Consider the following 17,869-nt stretch of genomic DNA (forward strand, 5'->3'; position numbering starts at 1 on the left):
CTGTTGGGGAAAGAAAAGCCAGCAAGAGAGAGTTCTTACCAATCCCCAGGACAACAGCAGAGGTAGGCACAGCAGCAGCATCAGAGGACACAGAGAGGACTCAATTCGTTCACAATAATCAGGAGATCTCCAGGCAAAATTCGTTGTTCGTGGGAGGGGAGTTTAAAAACGGGGGTACGCTCAAAAACAAACGAGAGCGGGGGGAGGGCCTCCCAAAGACCCCTAGCTGATCAGACCAGGTGGCAAAGTAAGGACCTTCTCCGAGGTCTGCTTAGAAGATGTCTGGTTATATAGGCAAACTTAGGCAGTTTCCCGCCAGTAACTTTGATTGGTTCCCCTTCTTACAGGGGAGGAGAGAAGACTTCAGGTGAGCACAGACATGTCCGGGCAAGTCCTAAATCACAGGCATGACTTACATGCTCAGCTATGTGGCCATATAAGGTCTTGCATTCTTGGGCAGTGCCCCCTACACCGAGCCCAGGTCTGAACAAAGGAGGCAGAGGCCCACCCCCACCTGAGCAGAGCAATGGCTCCGGTTAGTCTGCAAAGGCCATTCCACTGAGCAGGGCCAGGCTATGACTCTTGCTAGCCCCATGGCCGGGGTGGGGGCGGCCACACAGAGAGGAAAACAGAAAGGAATGCAGCAGGGTGGCAGCTGTAACAGACAGTGTGATCCCATCTTTGAATACCATGCAGAAACCATCACAAAATAGAAATGAGTAAGGAAAAAGAGGGACTGGAAAGGCATTGCCTGGAAGAGGGGCTGATAGGGTCACAGTATACACTCTATAGTGAGAAGAAAAAACTGGGTTATCTTTTGTTGTGTAGGGTCAAACACATGGCTGTAGGCTCCATTTCCTGTAAGAATCCAAGTCAAACAAGAATATATAGTATTTACATACAAATGACATGTAAATAGCATGATATTTGACCAATCCTGGTTGTAGGTGAGACATTATTTATATTGGCTCCTGACTCTTATGACCAGGTCTGAAAGTGGTCCTATTGACCCATGACTTGAACGTAGTTTGTTTCAGATATGAATGGTACTACATGGCATGATGTACAGGAAAATGGTTTATATGTGGAACTTATTATGATCATCCTTGGGGGGACGGAGGAAAGCTTGTCTACCAAAAGCCACAACTATATATTCTTACTGAAGGGGGCAGGTGGAGTCAGCTGCTGAGAATCAGTAATTGTCTCCATCTACTTCAAAAGGAAGCAGAGAGAGGGGTTCGAGGAAAAATTAAGGATATTTCTTGACCAGGGACCTGGAACTAGGGTCAAGCCCTAGTGCTGTTGGACATATTCAGGGTAGCCTACCACATTTTCCCTTACCTGTTTTTGAGGATATTGTTTATTACCTTTAATGGCCAAGGGACTGTTTGGGGAGAATTGGGTACCTACAATATATAGTCACTGCCTGGAGAGCCTCGCCAGTTTTATTTTCTGGATCTGCATGCCCAGCCTTATCACTTCTAACATATGTAAAAAAACATGAGGCACAGCAGTCTTCCAAGCATATGCGTTATGCTCACGCTCTTGCGCTATCTCTGTCTATATAAATAAATTAATCATTTATGCAACATCAGTCTAAACATTTTTATTATCTTAATTTGTTCATGTTTCACAGATCCGTGCAGTAATTTGAGATACACTATGTAAAATAAATGGCATCTACATTATGTAAGCTATAGGCTACAATGACACAGTATTGTTGTGAAACTCATGTATTTTCCATGTGGAAAAGCACAAAATGAGCAGAGTGAAATCTGTTTTCTTTGTTAGCTGTGTCAGCCTGCTTATTTTGGGGAGTTTATCACCTGCAACACACTTGCAAAATTGTTGTCCTATGATCTCTAAATTTTAGAGTTCTGAAACTATAAAATAAGGTCTGCCATACAACCTGCTGCAGGTTTGCTCCATAAAGAGATGAAGAAAGCTAATTAAAAGGGAGGGTGATGCTGAATTTCAGTAGATGGGTATATATTATACAACACGTGTGTGTGTGTGTGTGTGCGTGTGTTCAAATGAGATAGAACCTAATGTACTTAACAAAGGAGTAAGGATACAAGGGGAGTGGCAGGGTGTCTAGATGGAGACATTGAGTAACATAAGGTAGGACAGATAATAAATGACAGGATAAGATGTAGGGTGATTGAAAGCAGGGAGGGCTTAAGGGTCTATAAATGCTAGGAAAACATCAGAAAGGAATGTACGTCAGTGGTAAAGAACTGAGTGGCTGACACAGAAGCAAGTTTGTCATTAAATCCTGGAGTTTGGGGGAAAATGAAATAGATGATATGCTGGTTTTCAGGTGTTTTGGTGAGGTTGGAATCTTAGAAAATCTGTTGTTAGCCATAATTTCCTTGTTTACACCCATCATGGCTGTGAGAAATGTAATGAGACAGACTGCAAGACTTTGTCTCCAGTCCTGTTTGGTGTTCTTGGGAGTAGTCAGGCACCTTTCCCTGTTTCGTAAGTTTACAGCTGGAGACTTGGTACAAAGTGTAAACAACATATAAACAGACTGGGGTGCACACAAATTCTTAATAATATGGCTACAGACTGCCAACTAGCATGCTGGCTCTAGAGAGAGGAAGACTATAATACAGTAATTGCATAAAGTGTTCTCTTGCATGCCTTGACATTTAACATGGTGAAGTGTTAAGAATGGTGAGAATGTTCTTGATCCCACTGGCCATGTTGACCCTTCTAGCCCACAAATTCTCCAAGGCTCCAGTAACAAAACTGCATTTATTTCTAGGTGCCTTTCCTCCAAGGGATTTCCTCCAACTTCACAAACATTAATGAATGAAGCCGCTATTGAGATAAGGAAGTGGATTGTCTACATTTTACTGGTGTGAAAACTGAGACTTGAAGCGAAATGATCCAAGGTCACTAGTGAAGCAATGGAATTAGAAACAAACTTCCTCCTATACTGTGCTCCATCCACTAAACCATGCTACATTCTCCTATAAATACAAGCTCACTCATTATTGTTTAGCTATTTTGGTCTACTTCAAAACTTCATAATTTATAGGAGAAGTTCTCCTTGGAATGAAAAGCTTAATATCTTTTCAAGACCCAGTATCTCTCTTGTCCTCACCGGGCCCACCAGTTTCAGCTCATCAGACTTTCATTCCTGAACATTTAAACTGGCTGCACCACTTCAACATGCTACCTAATCTTACTGACAGGAAACTAGCCCCCGAGGGTCTGGCTCAAAATATCAGTACAAGTGTACAGGCATTGCTAATAAAAGAACAGATCAGAATTACAATATGCAAACCATTTTCTAATGCTTCACTGCAAAAAATAAATGAATACCTAAGTTAATTAACCCCTTGGGTTCTGGAATAAGTGTGCATTTAGGCACTTCAGTACTTAGAATCATAGAAACATAGAATCATATAATATCAGGGTTGGAAGGGGCCTCAGGAGGTCATCTAGTCCAACCCCCTGCTCAAAGCAGGACCAATCCCTAACTAAATCATCCCAGCCAGGGCTTTGTCAAGCCTGACATTAAAAACCTCTAAGGAAGGAGATTCCACCACCTCCGTAGATAACCCATTCCAGTGCTTCACCACCATCCTAGTGAAAAGTTTTTCCTAATATCCAATCTAGGCCTCCCCCACTGCAACTTGAGACCATTACTCCTTGTTCTGTCATCTGGTACCACTGAGAACAGTCTAGATCCATTCTCTTTGAAACCCCCTTTCAGGTAGTTGAAAGAAGCTATCAAATCCCCCCTCATTCTTCTCTTCTGCAGACTAAACAATCCCAGTTCCCTCAGCCTCTCCTCATAAGTCATGTTCTCCAGCCCCCTAATCATTTTTGTTGCCCTCCGCTGGACTTTTTCCAATTTTTCCACATCCTTCTTGTAGTGTGGGGCCCAAAACTGGACACACTACTCCAGGTGAGGCCTCACCAATGTCGAATAGAGGGGAATGATCACATCCCTCGATCTGCTGGCAATGCTCCTACTTATACAGCCCAAAATGCTATTAGCCTTCTTGGCGACAAGGGCACACTGTCGACTCATATCCAGCTTCTCATCCACTGTAACCCTTAGGTCCTTTTCTGCAGAACTGCTGCCTAACCACTCGGTCCTTAGTCTGTAGCAGTGCATGGGATTCTTCCATCCTAAGTGCAGGACTCTGCACTTGTCCTTGTTGAAACTCATCAGATTTCTTTTGGCCCAATCCTCTAATTTGTATAGGTCCCTCTGTATCCTGTCCCTACACTCCAGCGTATCTACCATTCCTCCCAGTTTAGAGTCATCTGCAAACTTGCTGAGGGTGCAGTCCACGCCATCCTCCAGATCATTAATGAAGATATTGAACAAAACTGGCTCCAGAACCAACCCTTGGGGCACTCCGCTTGATACCGGCTGCTTGATACTTGATACTGGCCACTTGATACTTCTAGTTATCTATCTAAGGAACTTACATGGCCCCCATTACCATAGTGTCTAAGTGCCTCACAGTCATTAATGTATTCATCCTCACAGCACTTTGATGAGATAGGAAAGGGCTATTATTCTTTTTTCCAGACAGGAGACTGAAGCACAGAGACGCTAAGTGACTCACTCAAGATGATATAGGAAGGTGGAGTTAGGAATTGAACACAGGGAACATTCTCTTCCTCCTTTTCCACATTTTAGGTTACTCCAGGAGCCAATGTAGTCCCTCGGATATCTTAGAGGAGCCCCAGGAGTTGCTGTAACTTATGGTAGCCTTACATGTTTGCCTGTGGGCTGATCTGCTGCCCAGAATTGCCAGTGTAAAGTGTAGTTCTGGCCATTTCTATTCCCATCCTGAGTATACCCCAAAGCTAAGGGCTTTGGGGGTGGGAGGACAGCATACACTATCCCAGTACTTCTCTGCTTGGGGCGTTCCTCTTGGGTCATTCTGCCCCCTTCATGCCATGGAGACATAAAGGGATTACAGTGGGGACCGAGCTCCGATCCAATACATCTAGTGATTCTGGACCAATTTGCAAGTGCTAGGTAAAGTGATATAATTTAGATTCACTTGCACTCCTTCAGGTAGAGCTGAACTCCCTTAGAATCAGTTAGATTCACTTAGGCCTATATACACCTATTGACCAACGAGTCTGTCCACATAATTTATGTGCCTGGAAGAAGGTGTATGTTAAAGTAGGATTCTTCTGTAGAACTGGCATTTTAGGTCCCACAAGCGTTTACCATATGACTAAGTTTTTATGTGCATCTGTAACACCGACAGATCCCAGTCATTGGTGGACAGGATTGAATCGGGAACCTCTAGAGCTTAGTGCATGAACCTCTACCACATGAGCTAAAAGCCAACTGCTTCTTAGCTAAGGCTGTAGAGCAAACTCATTGATCTCCCTCTCTCTAAGTGATCTTAATGCCACTAGATGGGACAGAAAAACACACCTAGAAGGTGTGTGGGTTACACATCCCCATCAGTTCACATGTTGAATTATTCACTTGCATTGAGTTACACCTTTTTGACCTTCCTGTTAGTTGCTTTTCTTGTTGTACTTGTCTCTTCTAGCAGCACAGCACTAGAGCGTTGACTCTAGTAAGGCAAATTCAGAAATTATATACAACAGGGGGTGGAAATGGGTCAGATGGTATCTAATGAGGCATAGAGGGACTCTATGGTATAATTTTGTGAGTAGGTGAAAAACGGGTAAGTTACAACTCATAATTAGAACAAGTGGAAAAATTAGTACTTTTTGTGTAAAGTTTAAAAAAAGAAGTCACTGTGTCCTGAAAGATAGTGATGTGGAAGTATTTTTGTTCTGAACCATTTTCAGTGGGATGAGACATGATTCCTCAAGTTGGAAGAAATATAAGGATTGGGAGTATTTTATTTTACTTTTATGGTCACACACTGTGTTCCGCATCATAAGTAAAACAAATTAGTTTGCACAATATTCTTTTCAACTAATTTAAATGCAAACTTTGAGTTATGAGTTAATTATGAATACAAAATTCATACATAACATAACACTATATCAATACATCACATGATAGAAAGGGTGGTATGATTTTGTTACTAGCCTGGGATTCAGGAAACTGTGGTTCAGTTCCTTGGTCTGCCACAGACTTTGTGTGAGACCTTGGGCAAATCACTTAGTCTCTCTGTTCCCCATCTATATAATGTGGATAGTGATACTGCCTTGCCTCACAGAGAGTTTGTGAAGATAGCTATATTTTTTTAAAAAGGCACTGAGATACTAAGGTAATGTGAGCCATACAAGTACCTAAAATGAATAGGTATGGCTATAACTGAAATTAATAGTATTTATCAATAGCTTCTTCCCTGAGCATAGTTCTGAGCTCTGCTTTGCAATGTACTTTTTGCTGATTTTAATTCCTGTTATGTAAAATACAAAATATTCTGTTTAATCTCTCTCCCTCCTTCCCTCTTTTCAGGACTATAAATCTGACGGTATGGCTTTGGCTTCCAGTGCCAGGAACAGTTCTCAAGGTCCAGTAAGTAAAAGCATTTTGCTGTACAGATTGCCTTCTGTAACAGTGTTTGCATTCTTCTCTACAGTGCTTCAGCCATCAATCACTGGAAGCGATTTTACCTGAGACAGATCTTACTGCTCTTGAAGTAACTGTGTTTGAGTTTGCTAAATGTTCTCAAATACTTGAATATATAGTATTAGCAAACATCCGACCTGCTCACCAAACTGAGGAAAGTTGACTTGAATCATTGAAATCTGAGTTCATTAGCGATCCAGTAAATCCATCTTCTATGTTAGTGCTTGCATTGCATCAGCAGACTGATTTAGGGTGAGGCAGTGTCTGACTCCTGGGGAAAGGGAGAGAAGTTGTGTACAACAGCAGCCTTTGCAGTTTCTTGAATGCCAAGGATTGCTCCTGACTAGTGGCATCTCCACCATAAAGGGGTGGGCCCAGGGGTGAGGGAGAGGTCCAGCTAGGTAGTTTTACCACCAGCCATGAGAGATGGCCAGGCGCATAAAGAAGAACATACCACCCTTTCCAATATGGTGGTAAGTAGCTGTGCTCCCTCAGATCCCCATGAATGATTGTGTGTCCAGGTGAGATTCCCACTGCACCAAATGTGCATGGCTGTGCCTTTTGAGGCAGAGTGAGACATTAGTCTTAGTTACTAAATCAGGTTTATCAATGTAGCATGGATAGTAACACAGAGATAATATCTGTAAGAGAACAGTCAAGTCACATGGTAAGGAAATTAATATTTTGTTATACCTGTGCAGATCATATACAGTAAAATGCCTCTGGTTTCAGTGGCTTCTTCATATGTGTGTGTATATATATATAAAATCATCTAAGCTTGGTAATGGATGAAGCAGAAAAAGGTGTTAGGTGTGAATAATTGTAGAGATACCTGATTTTCTTCTAAAAATGTGAACACCAAACCACTAGATTATCAGACACTACCCTTCTTCCTCAAAGTTCTGGGATGTCAAGTAGGTTGACTCATTGGTTCCATAATATAATGACTTAATATTTGAAGAAAGGCTCAGTCCAGGAAATGACATACTCATTTCTGGAAGTGATGTATTCCACCAAAGCTCCGCTTAGCCAGAAATGGGTGAACATGTTACAGGGGTATTTGTACTACTCTATCAAGCGATTTGCAGAATGAAGACTACTGACATAGATTAATGGTGACACTTCAATGCTGCCATTACAGACTTTTCTAACTAGAACTTCTAAAGATATACTATCCCAATGTCATTCCCACGTAATGTTTAGTGAACTATCACGGAATCTTTGTGTTAACGTTTTGTAAGAATGTCTGTGCTAGACACTTGGAGCTATGCTCTGATCTGAGTTACACTGGTGTAAAATACAACATAGCTCCATTGGATCTGGGGGGAGTTATTTTGGATCCACACCACTGTAAGACAGGCTGGAATCTTGACTCAGGAGGAGACTACTATATTGCAGTCCATATCTGTGGGGGAAATGTCACTCACATGCCAGTTAGCTCATTTTCAAATTAGATCTGAAATCATACTGGAGCAGGAACTTGTGTGTGCGCATTTTCTTAACTGGCTAAAGTGAATTGCTGATTTTTTAAATATTTATTTTATTTGGTTTGGAACTTGAATGTGTAAGTCTTTCTTCCTGTGGACCTTCTACATAGCATAATGGGGGAACTGGATGAACCATATTCAGCAAAAAAATCCCTCTAATACACGTCAGTATGTTTCAGGGCAGATGCTGATATAGCAGACTGGGTCAGGAAGAAATTTGTCCCAATAACATAGTATGGAAAGAAATGATTCACTGTGAGGGTTCATACTTTCATCAGAAACATTTGGTATTGGCTATTGTTAGATATACGATACTGCTTTATATGGATCACTGGGTTGACTTATTAGGATGGTGCTGGTGTTTTTACTTGCTCCTCAAGTGCTGTACTATGTGCTTTGCCTTCTGAAATATTTAGAAGTCTTATTCTGAGCATTATATCCTGAGTGCCTGATTCATGTATGTGCAACTAAAAAGATGCTAGACACCTTGTATGTTACATAATAATACTGTACTATTAACTGTGCAAAGTGTTAGGCATATCCCTGCAAACACTTATTAGTATGAATAGCCTCATTGAATTCAATGAGATTATTCTCACGAGAAAGTTACTCTCACACACAAGTTTTTGCAGAACTAGGCTGAATGTTTGCATAACTTTGTATTTCCCTGAAAGAGAATGAATAGCTGAAAAAGTGATACCAAATGTGAAGTCTTTCACCTATAGGTTTTCGTTTCAAGCACAATCTAGGTTGGATAAGGATCGAAAGATAATTACCACATAGCTATTAACCAGATTATGTGAAATGAGTCCATGAACTCAGTCCATTTTCCAGTGGACAGCTATGCACATTACAAAAAGCCAGCGCCTCATCTGGAATTAATTGGCACCCTTCTTTCCAGTTTCATCAGAAGCCAAAGACTGAATGAGCATGGAGACTGAACTACTTCTCTGTTAGAGAGTTTCAATTTCCAGTGCTGTCAGTCTAGTACATTTCACTAGTAGTAAATTGACTTTATTAAAAAAAAAGGGGGTGGGGAGGCAAGGTCTAAGAACGGGCTCAGATTTTCTGATTGTTACCAGAATATTTCAGTGGCAAGAGAAATGCAGGCAAAGGAGATAGATCAATAAGTCAGTGTTCTCAATAAAAAAAAAACCCTTAGTTTTACCTGAGAGTTTAATACATATTTTCAGGAAGAAAATGAGTTGGACTGAGGGTTCATTTAAGTGGCATACAGACTCATTTTTTTATTACCTCAGTAATTTCAAATTTTTATTAGATATGGAGAAACTCATCAGTAATTCATTTTCTTGTGACAGGGATTATATTATAGTGTTTGCATGTAACAGGGGAGAAGATGTTCTGCAGTATTCTGAACACACAGGAGTTTGGATATGGATGATTTTGTGAGGCCATAAAAGGAGGGAGTTGCAGTAATCAAGGCATGAAGTGACAAATGCATGAAGGAGAGATCATCAGAGTGAGTGTCAAGCTAATGGTAGATGCGACCACTGTTGCAGAGGTGATAGTAGGCAGATTTGCAGAGTGTAGTAAAGTGAGATGAAAATGATAGTGTTGTCTATCATTTGGTTCAACTCAATTTTCAGTCTAGCCTTTAGTGAAATTGGTACTTTTGTCATTGCTTGAATCACTGCTCTTGCATTATCTTGTAGTTCTATACTGTGTGTTATGGATAAATATCCAATCTATGCAAAAAGTTTGAGGATGACTTGAAGATCAGAGCTGAGAAGTGAAAGTAGGACTGAGTTGAGGAGGGGGAGGGGAACACTAGAGAAGTGAGTTAGAGCACTTCCCTTGCTAAGAAGTGTACTTACATTTATGATATAAATGATTAAAGCGAAGGTGGTGCTCAGTGTTGGTGTTTTAAACATAAGTGCAGGGAGGGTGCAGAAATGGATGAGTGAAAACTTTAAAAGAGCTAGGTCTTTTTGGTAAAGCTAACCAAGAATTGACAATGAATAATCTGTTGATTTTCAGTTATTTTTTCCTGTTTGCTAACTATCTGTGAAGGGATCCCAAAATTCCCAAATTAATTGATTCCCAAATATAATCAAGTAATAATTCTTGGTGTATGGATTATCACTGTAAATTCTGAATGTTCACAATTTATGGTGTGGTGTTTATGTAACGAGGTATTCTTCCTGATTGATTGATTTTATGTAACTAAATCAATGCAGCACAAATCTTCAGTAGTTTGATTGTAAAATTTGCAAATCAAGTATTTCTGACATTTAAAATCATGTGTATAAATTTGCTTTTGGCAAAAATGTGAAGCATGTGAGCGAATATGTGCAAAAATGATCATATATAAATCTTGCTTTTGAATTTGAATAAATACTAGTAGAAAAATGATTCCTCTATTTGTGCGGTTCTTACAATATGCCTCATCAGTATAAAAATGATAGATGCATCATTACAATATAAAATTTTAACTAAGTGAGGGGAGGTACACGGAGAAGAGAGAAGAGGTTGGTGAATGTCATATAATTCCAAAATACTTGGAGTAGGTGCTCATATCATTTATTTGAAAATTACACTGAATAGGATTGAGAGGAATTACCATGCATTGATTTAAAGGACAGAAATGAGCATGTATGTCTTCTTTATTTATAAGGCACTTACCATTTACTAAATTATTTTACACAAAATTGCATATCTGCTGGGAAATGAGTGTTCCGTAAAATAAGTTTATATTAAAATGATGAATACACTATGAGTATGATTTTGAAAGATGCTAATTGCCTGCAACTCTGTTTGAAGTCAGCAGGAGCTGCAGGTGCTCAGCACCTCTGAATCAAGCTTTATATGTTCTACTGTAAACAGTGTACCCTATTTCATCCTTCATCATTTCCTGTTTGTCAAATTGTGATACATAGATTCATATTTCACACAATGCTTGAGGTGAATTACAACAGATCATGAATTCATAGAGCTACAGTGTGAGCCAGTTGGTTGTGAAACAGCAGCAACAATCTACTCTAATTTGCATAACACAGAACGCTACTCTAATACAGTTGTTACTACAGGAAATTCCAAACATGAAATGACACATTCTTGCATTCTGATCTGTGGGGAAAATGGTTGCTAACCATCAAGGAAAAGATATTGCTGTGCAGCTGTTCCAGTTTAAAAACCTATTAGGAAGTATCAAATACATGTTCTAATAGTAGTAATCCCCTCCAAAAATGAGAGTTTTATAGCAGTCAGCTGCTTTATTAGAGACTTTATCGTCCTTGGCTCCAGTGGTATATAAAAAATACTCAGACATGGTTGCTTCATTATTGAACTTGTCCTATAAGCATTTTCAAGCAGCTCACCTGCCCTACCATAGCTGGAGATCACTGAGACACAGGAGAAACAATTATCCTTTAGGAATCCGAAGGGCACCTCTTACTAAAGGGTCATTCCAGTGTACAATGCTAAGAGGGAGGGTGGTCTTGAGATTAAGTTTGCATTAGGTTTCATGAGACCTGGGTTAAATTCCCAGCTCTGCTACAGACTTCCTGTGTGACCTTGGTCAAGTCACTCAGGGCAAGATTCCCAGGGAAACTCAAGCATGGTGACTCCCAGTATCACAATGCCTATCTTTTAGGTTCTGAGAAAATCACTGAGATTCATGAAGTTTGTGTTATGCGCCCTAGCTCCTGTACAATGAATGTGGGGAGAGAGGAGCCTCAGAATGCCATTCTCAAAAGCCAGAACATTAGGTGACACCTTTTACCAAACCTAGCCAATGGGAGGTGCCAAGCTGAAGGGATGTGCTAAGCCCCGCCCCTCTCTTGGAGATAGGAACTGAAGACTGGGCTGAACGGTGGCATCTACCTATGCTTGGGATTCTCAGCTGTGAACCCTCTCTTGGCAGTAGGTGCCTATGCCATTTGAGCCTATGCCCTGCTCTATTGACTTTTTATATTTTTTTATTCACAGTGGAATAGCGTAACAAGGGCCCCAATTAGAACATCCTGTAGCCCAGTGGCTATGGCACTCACTTGAGAGGTGGAAAATCCTAGTTCAAATCCCTTCTTCCCCCTCAGATAGAAAGGGGACTTGAACCCAGGGCCGGCACCAGTGGTGGAAGCACGTGCCTGGGGCGGCACATGCTAAGGGGTGGCATTCCATCCATTCTTGGAGCGGCCCATTCTTGCTTTGGCAGTTCGGGTGGCAGCAAAAATGGTAGAGCCGGCCCTTCTTGAATCCTAGGACCAATCCTATTCAATTTATTCATAAATGATCTGGAGAAAGGGGTAAACAGTGAGGTGGCAAAGTTTGCAGATGATACTAAACTGCTCAAGATAGTTAAGACCAAAGCAGACTGTGAAGAACTTCAAAAAGATCTCACAAAACTAAGTGATTGGGCAACAAAATGGCAAATGAAATTTAATGTGGATAAGTGTAAAGTAATGCACATTGGAAAAAATAACCCCAACTATACATACAATATGATGGGGGCTAATTTAGCTACAACGAGTCAGGAAAAAGATCTTGGAGTCATCGTGGATAGTTTTCTGAAGATGTCCATGCAGTGTGCAGAAGTGGTCAAAAAAGCAAACAGGATGTTAGGAATCATTAAAAAGGGGATAAAGAACAAGACGGAGAATATATTATTGCCCTTATATAAATCCATGGTATGCCCACATCTCGAATACTGTGTACAAATGTGGTCTCCTCACCTCAAAAAAGATATACTGACACTAGAAAAGGTTCAGAAAAGGGCAACTAAAATGATTAGGGGGTTGGAGAGGGTCCCATATGAGGAAAGATTAAAGAGGCTAGGACTCTTCAGCTTGCAAAAGAGGAGACTAAGGGGCGATATGATAGAGGTATATAAAATCATGAGTGATGTGGAGAAAGTGGATAAGGAAAAGTTATTTACTTATTCCCATAATACAAGAACTAGGGGTCACCAAATGAAATTAATAGGCAGCAGGTTTAAAACAAATAAAAGGAGGTTCTTCTTCACACAGCGCACAGTCAACTTGTGGAACTCCTTACCAGAGGAGGTTGTGAAGGCTAGGACTATAACAGTATTTAAAAGAAAATTGAATAAATTCATGGTGGTTAAGTCCATAAATGGCTATTAGCCATAATGGGTAAGGAATGGTGTCCCTAACCTCTGTTTGTCAGAGGATGGAGATGGATGGCAGGAGAGAGATCACTTGATCATTGCCTGTTAGGTTCACTCCCTCTGGGGCACCTGGCATTGGTCACTATTGGTAGACAGATACTGGGCTAGATGGACCTTTGGTCTGACCCGGTACGGCTGTTCTTATGTTCTTATGTTCTTAATCAACATCTCCCCCCATCCCATGTTAGTATCCTAACCACTGGGCTAAAAGTTATGAGGGAGTTGATCCACACCTTCCTCTCATTTTGTGTAAGCTTCTCTAAAGGGGCCTAATCCAGTAGATGAGATCTGAATATGCTTACCCGATCGGGCCCTGCAGGTGAGTTAGGCAGAGGAATGCCTATCTTCTCCTGGTTTGTGCATCACTCTGGCACTTAGGTGTCATGATACCTGGTGTGGGGCTGCACTGTGTGTGTGCTTAAAGGCATAAATATAGGTTCTTAGGGAACTCCTACTGCAAACATGTAGATGACAAACAATTCTAGGCACTTACAGGGCTTGGGAGCTTCTGAACAGGGGTTTTGTGAATCCCAGTGGAATTTAGGTGCCTAAGATGCCAGTTAGGTGCCTAAGTCCTTGTGAATACGACCACTAATCTTTTTTACCTCCGTTACTCTTTAGTAAAACAGAAATAACAGCACCTCCTTTTTCCTTGTTATCTGTTTAGGCGCGAAGACTCTCACTTGCTGTGTTTGTACACTGCCTAGCGCAATGTGACCCTGATTGTGGTTGAGGCCTCGAGGTGATAAGTTAATATCCAGATGGACCTCATTTTGAGAGATGTCACTCACTGAGTCCCAACATTGCCCTCCTTCCACGCAAATTTGTGTGCCCCTGCTTTCATTATTGAAAATTACTTACATCACAGGAAGAACCATGAAACTGAGGTTATAGAAAGAGTGACTTGCATCAAAGCAAGAAATCCAACAGGATTTTCAGTTTCTGGGAAACACACATTAGGGTCTATAGTTGGCATTTGATTCTTGACAAGTTGAGAGGTATTACTAATACCCCTGGCTCTTGCTGCTGCTCTTGTGAGTGAAGATAACCATAAAATATTTGCAAGATCAGATTCTAAGTTAAGGAAGTTACTGCTTTAGTTTTGTGCTTGCATGTTTTGAGGAACAGAATTGTACTTTTCCCCCCAGACTTCTGATTGCTCTAGGGTGTTGATTTGGGGATATTTTGGTGCCTATTGATTATTTGTTCATCAGTAAAGCTGGTTGGGAAATTTTCGACAAAATCTTTAGCATCAGAAAATGCAGATTCGTTGGAACTGCAACAGTTTGAGAAAGGGTCAGTTTTAACAAACTTACCATTTTGTAAAAAAATTGAAAGAAAGGTTAGTTTTGAAAATGTCAAAATGTCCCATTTGAAAAAGTTCAGGTTTTGGTTTGAAACAACTTTTTTGTTTCAAAATTTAATTATTAGTAGCTATTTAGGGATAACACTGGCTCTTTTCCTGATTTGAACAACAGAAGATCAAGTTAAAAGAAGGTGTTCCCTGAGTTTTCCTACCTGTATATGTCCTCTCTTAGCTGCAGCTTCTTTCAATGCTTCAATAGCTAAGGTGAAGTTATCAGAGCCTTTGTCAGAGTTTCTTAAAGAGTTAGCTCTAAAATAACATTAAAAGACTGTTTGTGGTTATACAAAAGCTTGCATCTCTGTTTTAATTTCTTAGAATCCAATTTAGGTTCATGTCATTTGAAAATGAATGATTTGAGGAATTAGATTTCATTTGTGGAAGAATGTATTATTTGGAGCAGAAAATGACCTGAGCTGTGCATTTAAAAATGCTTACTGATGTCATTGTAAAAGAGGTTGCATTACTCCATTGAATAATCAAGACCATGCAGAATGATGTTAAGGCTGTTCTGGCTATTTCTTGGTAACAGATTTACCTGAAATTTTTTAGTCGGATTCTTGTGATCAAATCTTCTTTGTTGGAGCTTGTGTTACAAGAACCTATTATTCTTCAAATGCTTACATTTGTCAGAATACCATTTTAAAAACAGGATTCCAATTGCCTTGCTTGGCTCTTCAATAATTTATGGAACTTTAATTATTACTTTTGTGCCTGTTTTGGACAAGGAGAATTATGCAGGCAATTTTGATAGCACTGTTTGAGCTATTGAAGGGAGGGGATGGAGAAGAATTAATATATTTCTTGGGTTTTCTAGCGCCGCACAATTGTGGCATAAAAAATAATGAAGTTAAGAACTGAGTTTATTTCACTGTGAATTACACTATCTGTATTTTTGTCTGTAAAGTTGTGTGTTGTGATTGATGAGAAGGAATGCATATGTTTCTCAAATACACCAAATTATTGCTTATAGAACAATCTAGTACTAAAAAAGGGGGCTTGAGAGGAGAATTCAAATAGATCTGAGGATGAATGATTCAATAAGACTTCAATTCCAGAATATGAACAGCTTTTCTGGATATTTTTTTATTATGGGCTGCTCTTGCCTGCTGTTAATGACAGATAGTATGTGCAAATATAACAAATTTGAAACTCAGAGAAGTTAAATTCCCTACTCTGTTACTCCAATGTTACACTGCTGTGGCTTTGTTGAAGTGAATGGAGTTATACTGGTATAAAACTGGAGTGACCTGGTGCTGAATCAAGTTCATAGAATTATATGAATGCTGAATTTTCTAGCTGTTTAATAGATTTCCCTTTAAATAATGTAAGCGGTTTTTATTAGCCTGAGAAATGTGTTCCTTCTAAAATAACCTTTTCTGTATTGCCAAAGTTTGTCATATAATCAATGAATTTTATTTATTCATGGTGCAAATAAGAAATTATATATATATTTATTTTAAATGGCAGGTGTCCTATTTCTGAAAAGTCAGTCCTTAATTTTGAAAGTCTGCATGAGTAGCTTTAGAACATTAACTTATCTTTTGCCAAGTTACTTTCCTGTGAATAGGAATATGCAGAAAGAATGAGCATGAATCCTACTTACAAGCCACCACTATCTTATTTGAAACATGCCCATGAAACTAAATTTGTATAGACTCCAGCCATGTACATTATACTATGTTTGTTTCCTTAGGTGACTGTAGCGGGGTGGTTACCCGCTCCTGCCCTGAGGGGTTTAAAACAGCCCTGGAGAAGAGCTGTGGGAGGAGGAAAGCAGTGTGGCTGATTGGGGGAAACAGCCTCAGCTGGGGACCATGCTCCAATCAGGGCCCAGCTGGCTCTATAAAGGCTTGAGTCAGGAGTAAAAGCACACAATCTCTCTCTAGCTGTAGAGGGAGATGGGTCTGGCTGCAGGGAGCTAGAGACAGGGCACCTGAGTGGAGCAGGGCTGGGGAAAGGCAGATGAGCCAGGAAGCTCCAGCCTGGAAAGCCCCAGGCTGTGGCCTAGTATAAGGCTAATAGGTACTGGGGGGTTGCAGAGGGCAGCCCACGGGTAGGTAAAGGCAGCAAGTCCAAACCCCTCTTGCCAGTGATGAGTAGAATACACTGCAGTCTTCCCCAGGGAACGGGGGCTAGTTTGTGACTGGCAGTAGCCTTACACTGAGGCAAGATGGGGATAGGGGATGGGGGTTCCCCTGGGTGGGGAGACCCTGAGACCGAGGGGTTACTGTCAGAGGGGCAGCACCTCAGAGAAAGGGGCACCAGAGTCCTGGGAGGGACACGGGGACCAGCAGTAAGGCGGATTCCTGGCCTGCAGAGGGTGCTCTGGAAGTTGGATGATCTAATTCCCTGAGAGACCAGCAGAAGGCACCATAGGGGGTGAGTCCACACACCTATAGTGCCCAATAGTAGGTAAAGCTGTTTGGGTTTGTCTACACTGCAATTTGAGGCTAGGGTTCAAACTCCGGCTCAAACCTACCTCCCTTTCATCTACACACACATTGTAATAACCTAGGGTTCCAGGACCCTTGGGTGTCCAACATCTAAGCCTGAGTCAAGCTAGGACCCAGGATCCAATCCCTGTTGCTTTTCAGGGCTGATGCTGTCCTTCTGGAATCATGCTCCAGGAGCCCACCAAAAGTATTTCGCAATCCCACAGGCCAACTTTCTTTGTCCTCGGGACAGTCAAGTTTTCCCACGCTCCACCATGAACAAAGGGCTAAAGCAGCCATATTTTAAGTGTGTGCTAGGAAGTCTGAGATATAGTGGTTGGACTTGGACCTGCATATGAAATGTAGATGCTGCAGCTCCAGGTTGGGACCCGGGGATAAACAATTTCTAATCTTGGGTTACAAATGAGTGTAGATGCTCAAGTCCTAAGTTAACAAACCCAGGGTCTGTTAACTTGAGTTCTACTAACTCTGGGCTTACATTGCAGTGTAGACATACCCTTTGTATCCCCAGTAAACTGGATTTTAATTTTGCCGCAAAGCCCCCCAGATTGGGCTGCACTCAGATGCAGCAGTCTGCATATTTTGCAGAAGTTTCCATATCAATAAAATATAAATATAAAGAATAGAATTAAATATCACAATAAATAATGCAGCCAGCACAGTAGCATGTAAATGTGTAATTTATTTAGATAGTAAATTAAATTTAATTTATGTTGCCCCCATATTTTCAGTGTATCAGAAATGTTTGAATTGACAATGGATAATTGCATCACGGTAGCATTTTTCAATGGGGGGAAGGTGGAGGTTTTGGCAGCTGGACTGAGGTATTTAGGACTAAATATGGATGGGAATTTATAAGAAAAAGTTTTC

At 40.8% G+C, this 17,869-nt stretch overlaps 1 protein-coding gene across 15 annotated transcripts in view; it reads left to right on the forward strand.

Annotated features, from left to right (window-relative positions):
* The window catches only part of RBFOX1 (RNA binding fox-1 homolog 1), a 2,636,561-nt gene that overhangs the window by 568,556 nt on the left and 2,050,136 nt on the right, over positions 1–17,869 (forward strand). For all 15 annotated transcript variants that reach the window (XM_039490574.1, XM_039490577.1, XM_039490576.1 and 12 more), the window contains one exon: positions 6,434–6,493. In XM_039490574.1, coding sequence (XP_039346508.1) covers positions 6,452–6,493 — 42 coding nt within the window. In that variant the 5' untranslated portion in view covers positions 6,434–6,451. The remainder of the gene's footprint in view (positions 1–6,433; positions 6,494–17,869) is intronic.

This window comes from Mauremys reevesii, linkage group 10 (assembly GCF_016161935.1).
Source record: "Mauremys reevesii isolate NIE-2019 linkage group 10, ASM1616193v1, whole genome shotgun sequence".
Lineage (NCBI taxonomy): Eukaryota > Metazoa > Chordata > Testudines > Geoemydidae > Mauremys > Mauremys reevesii.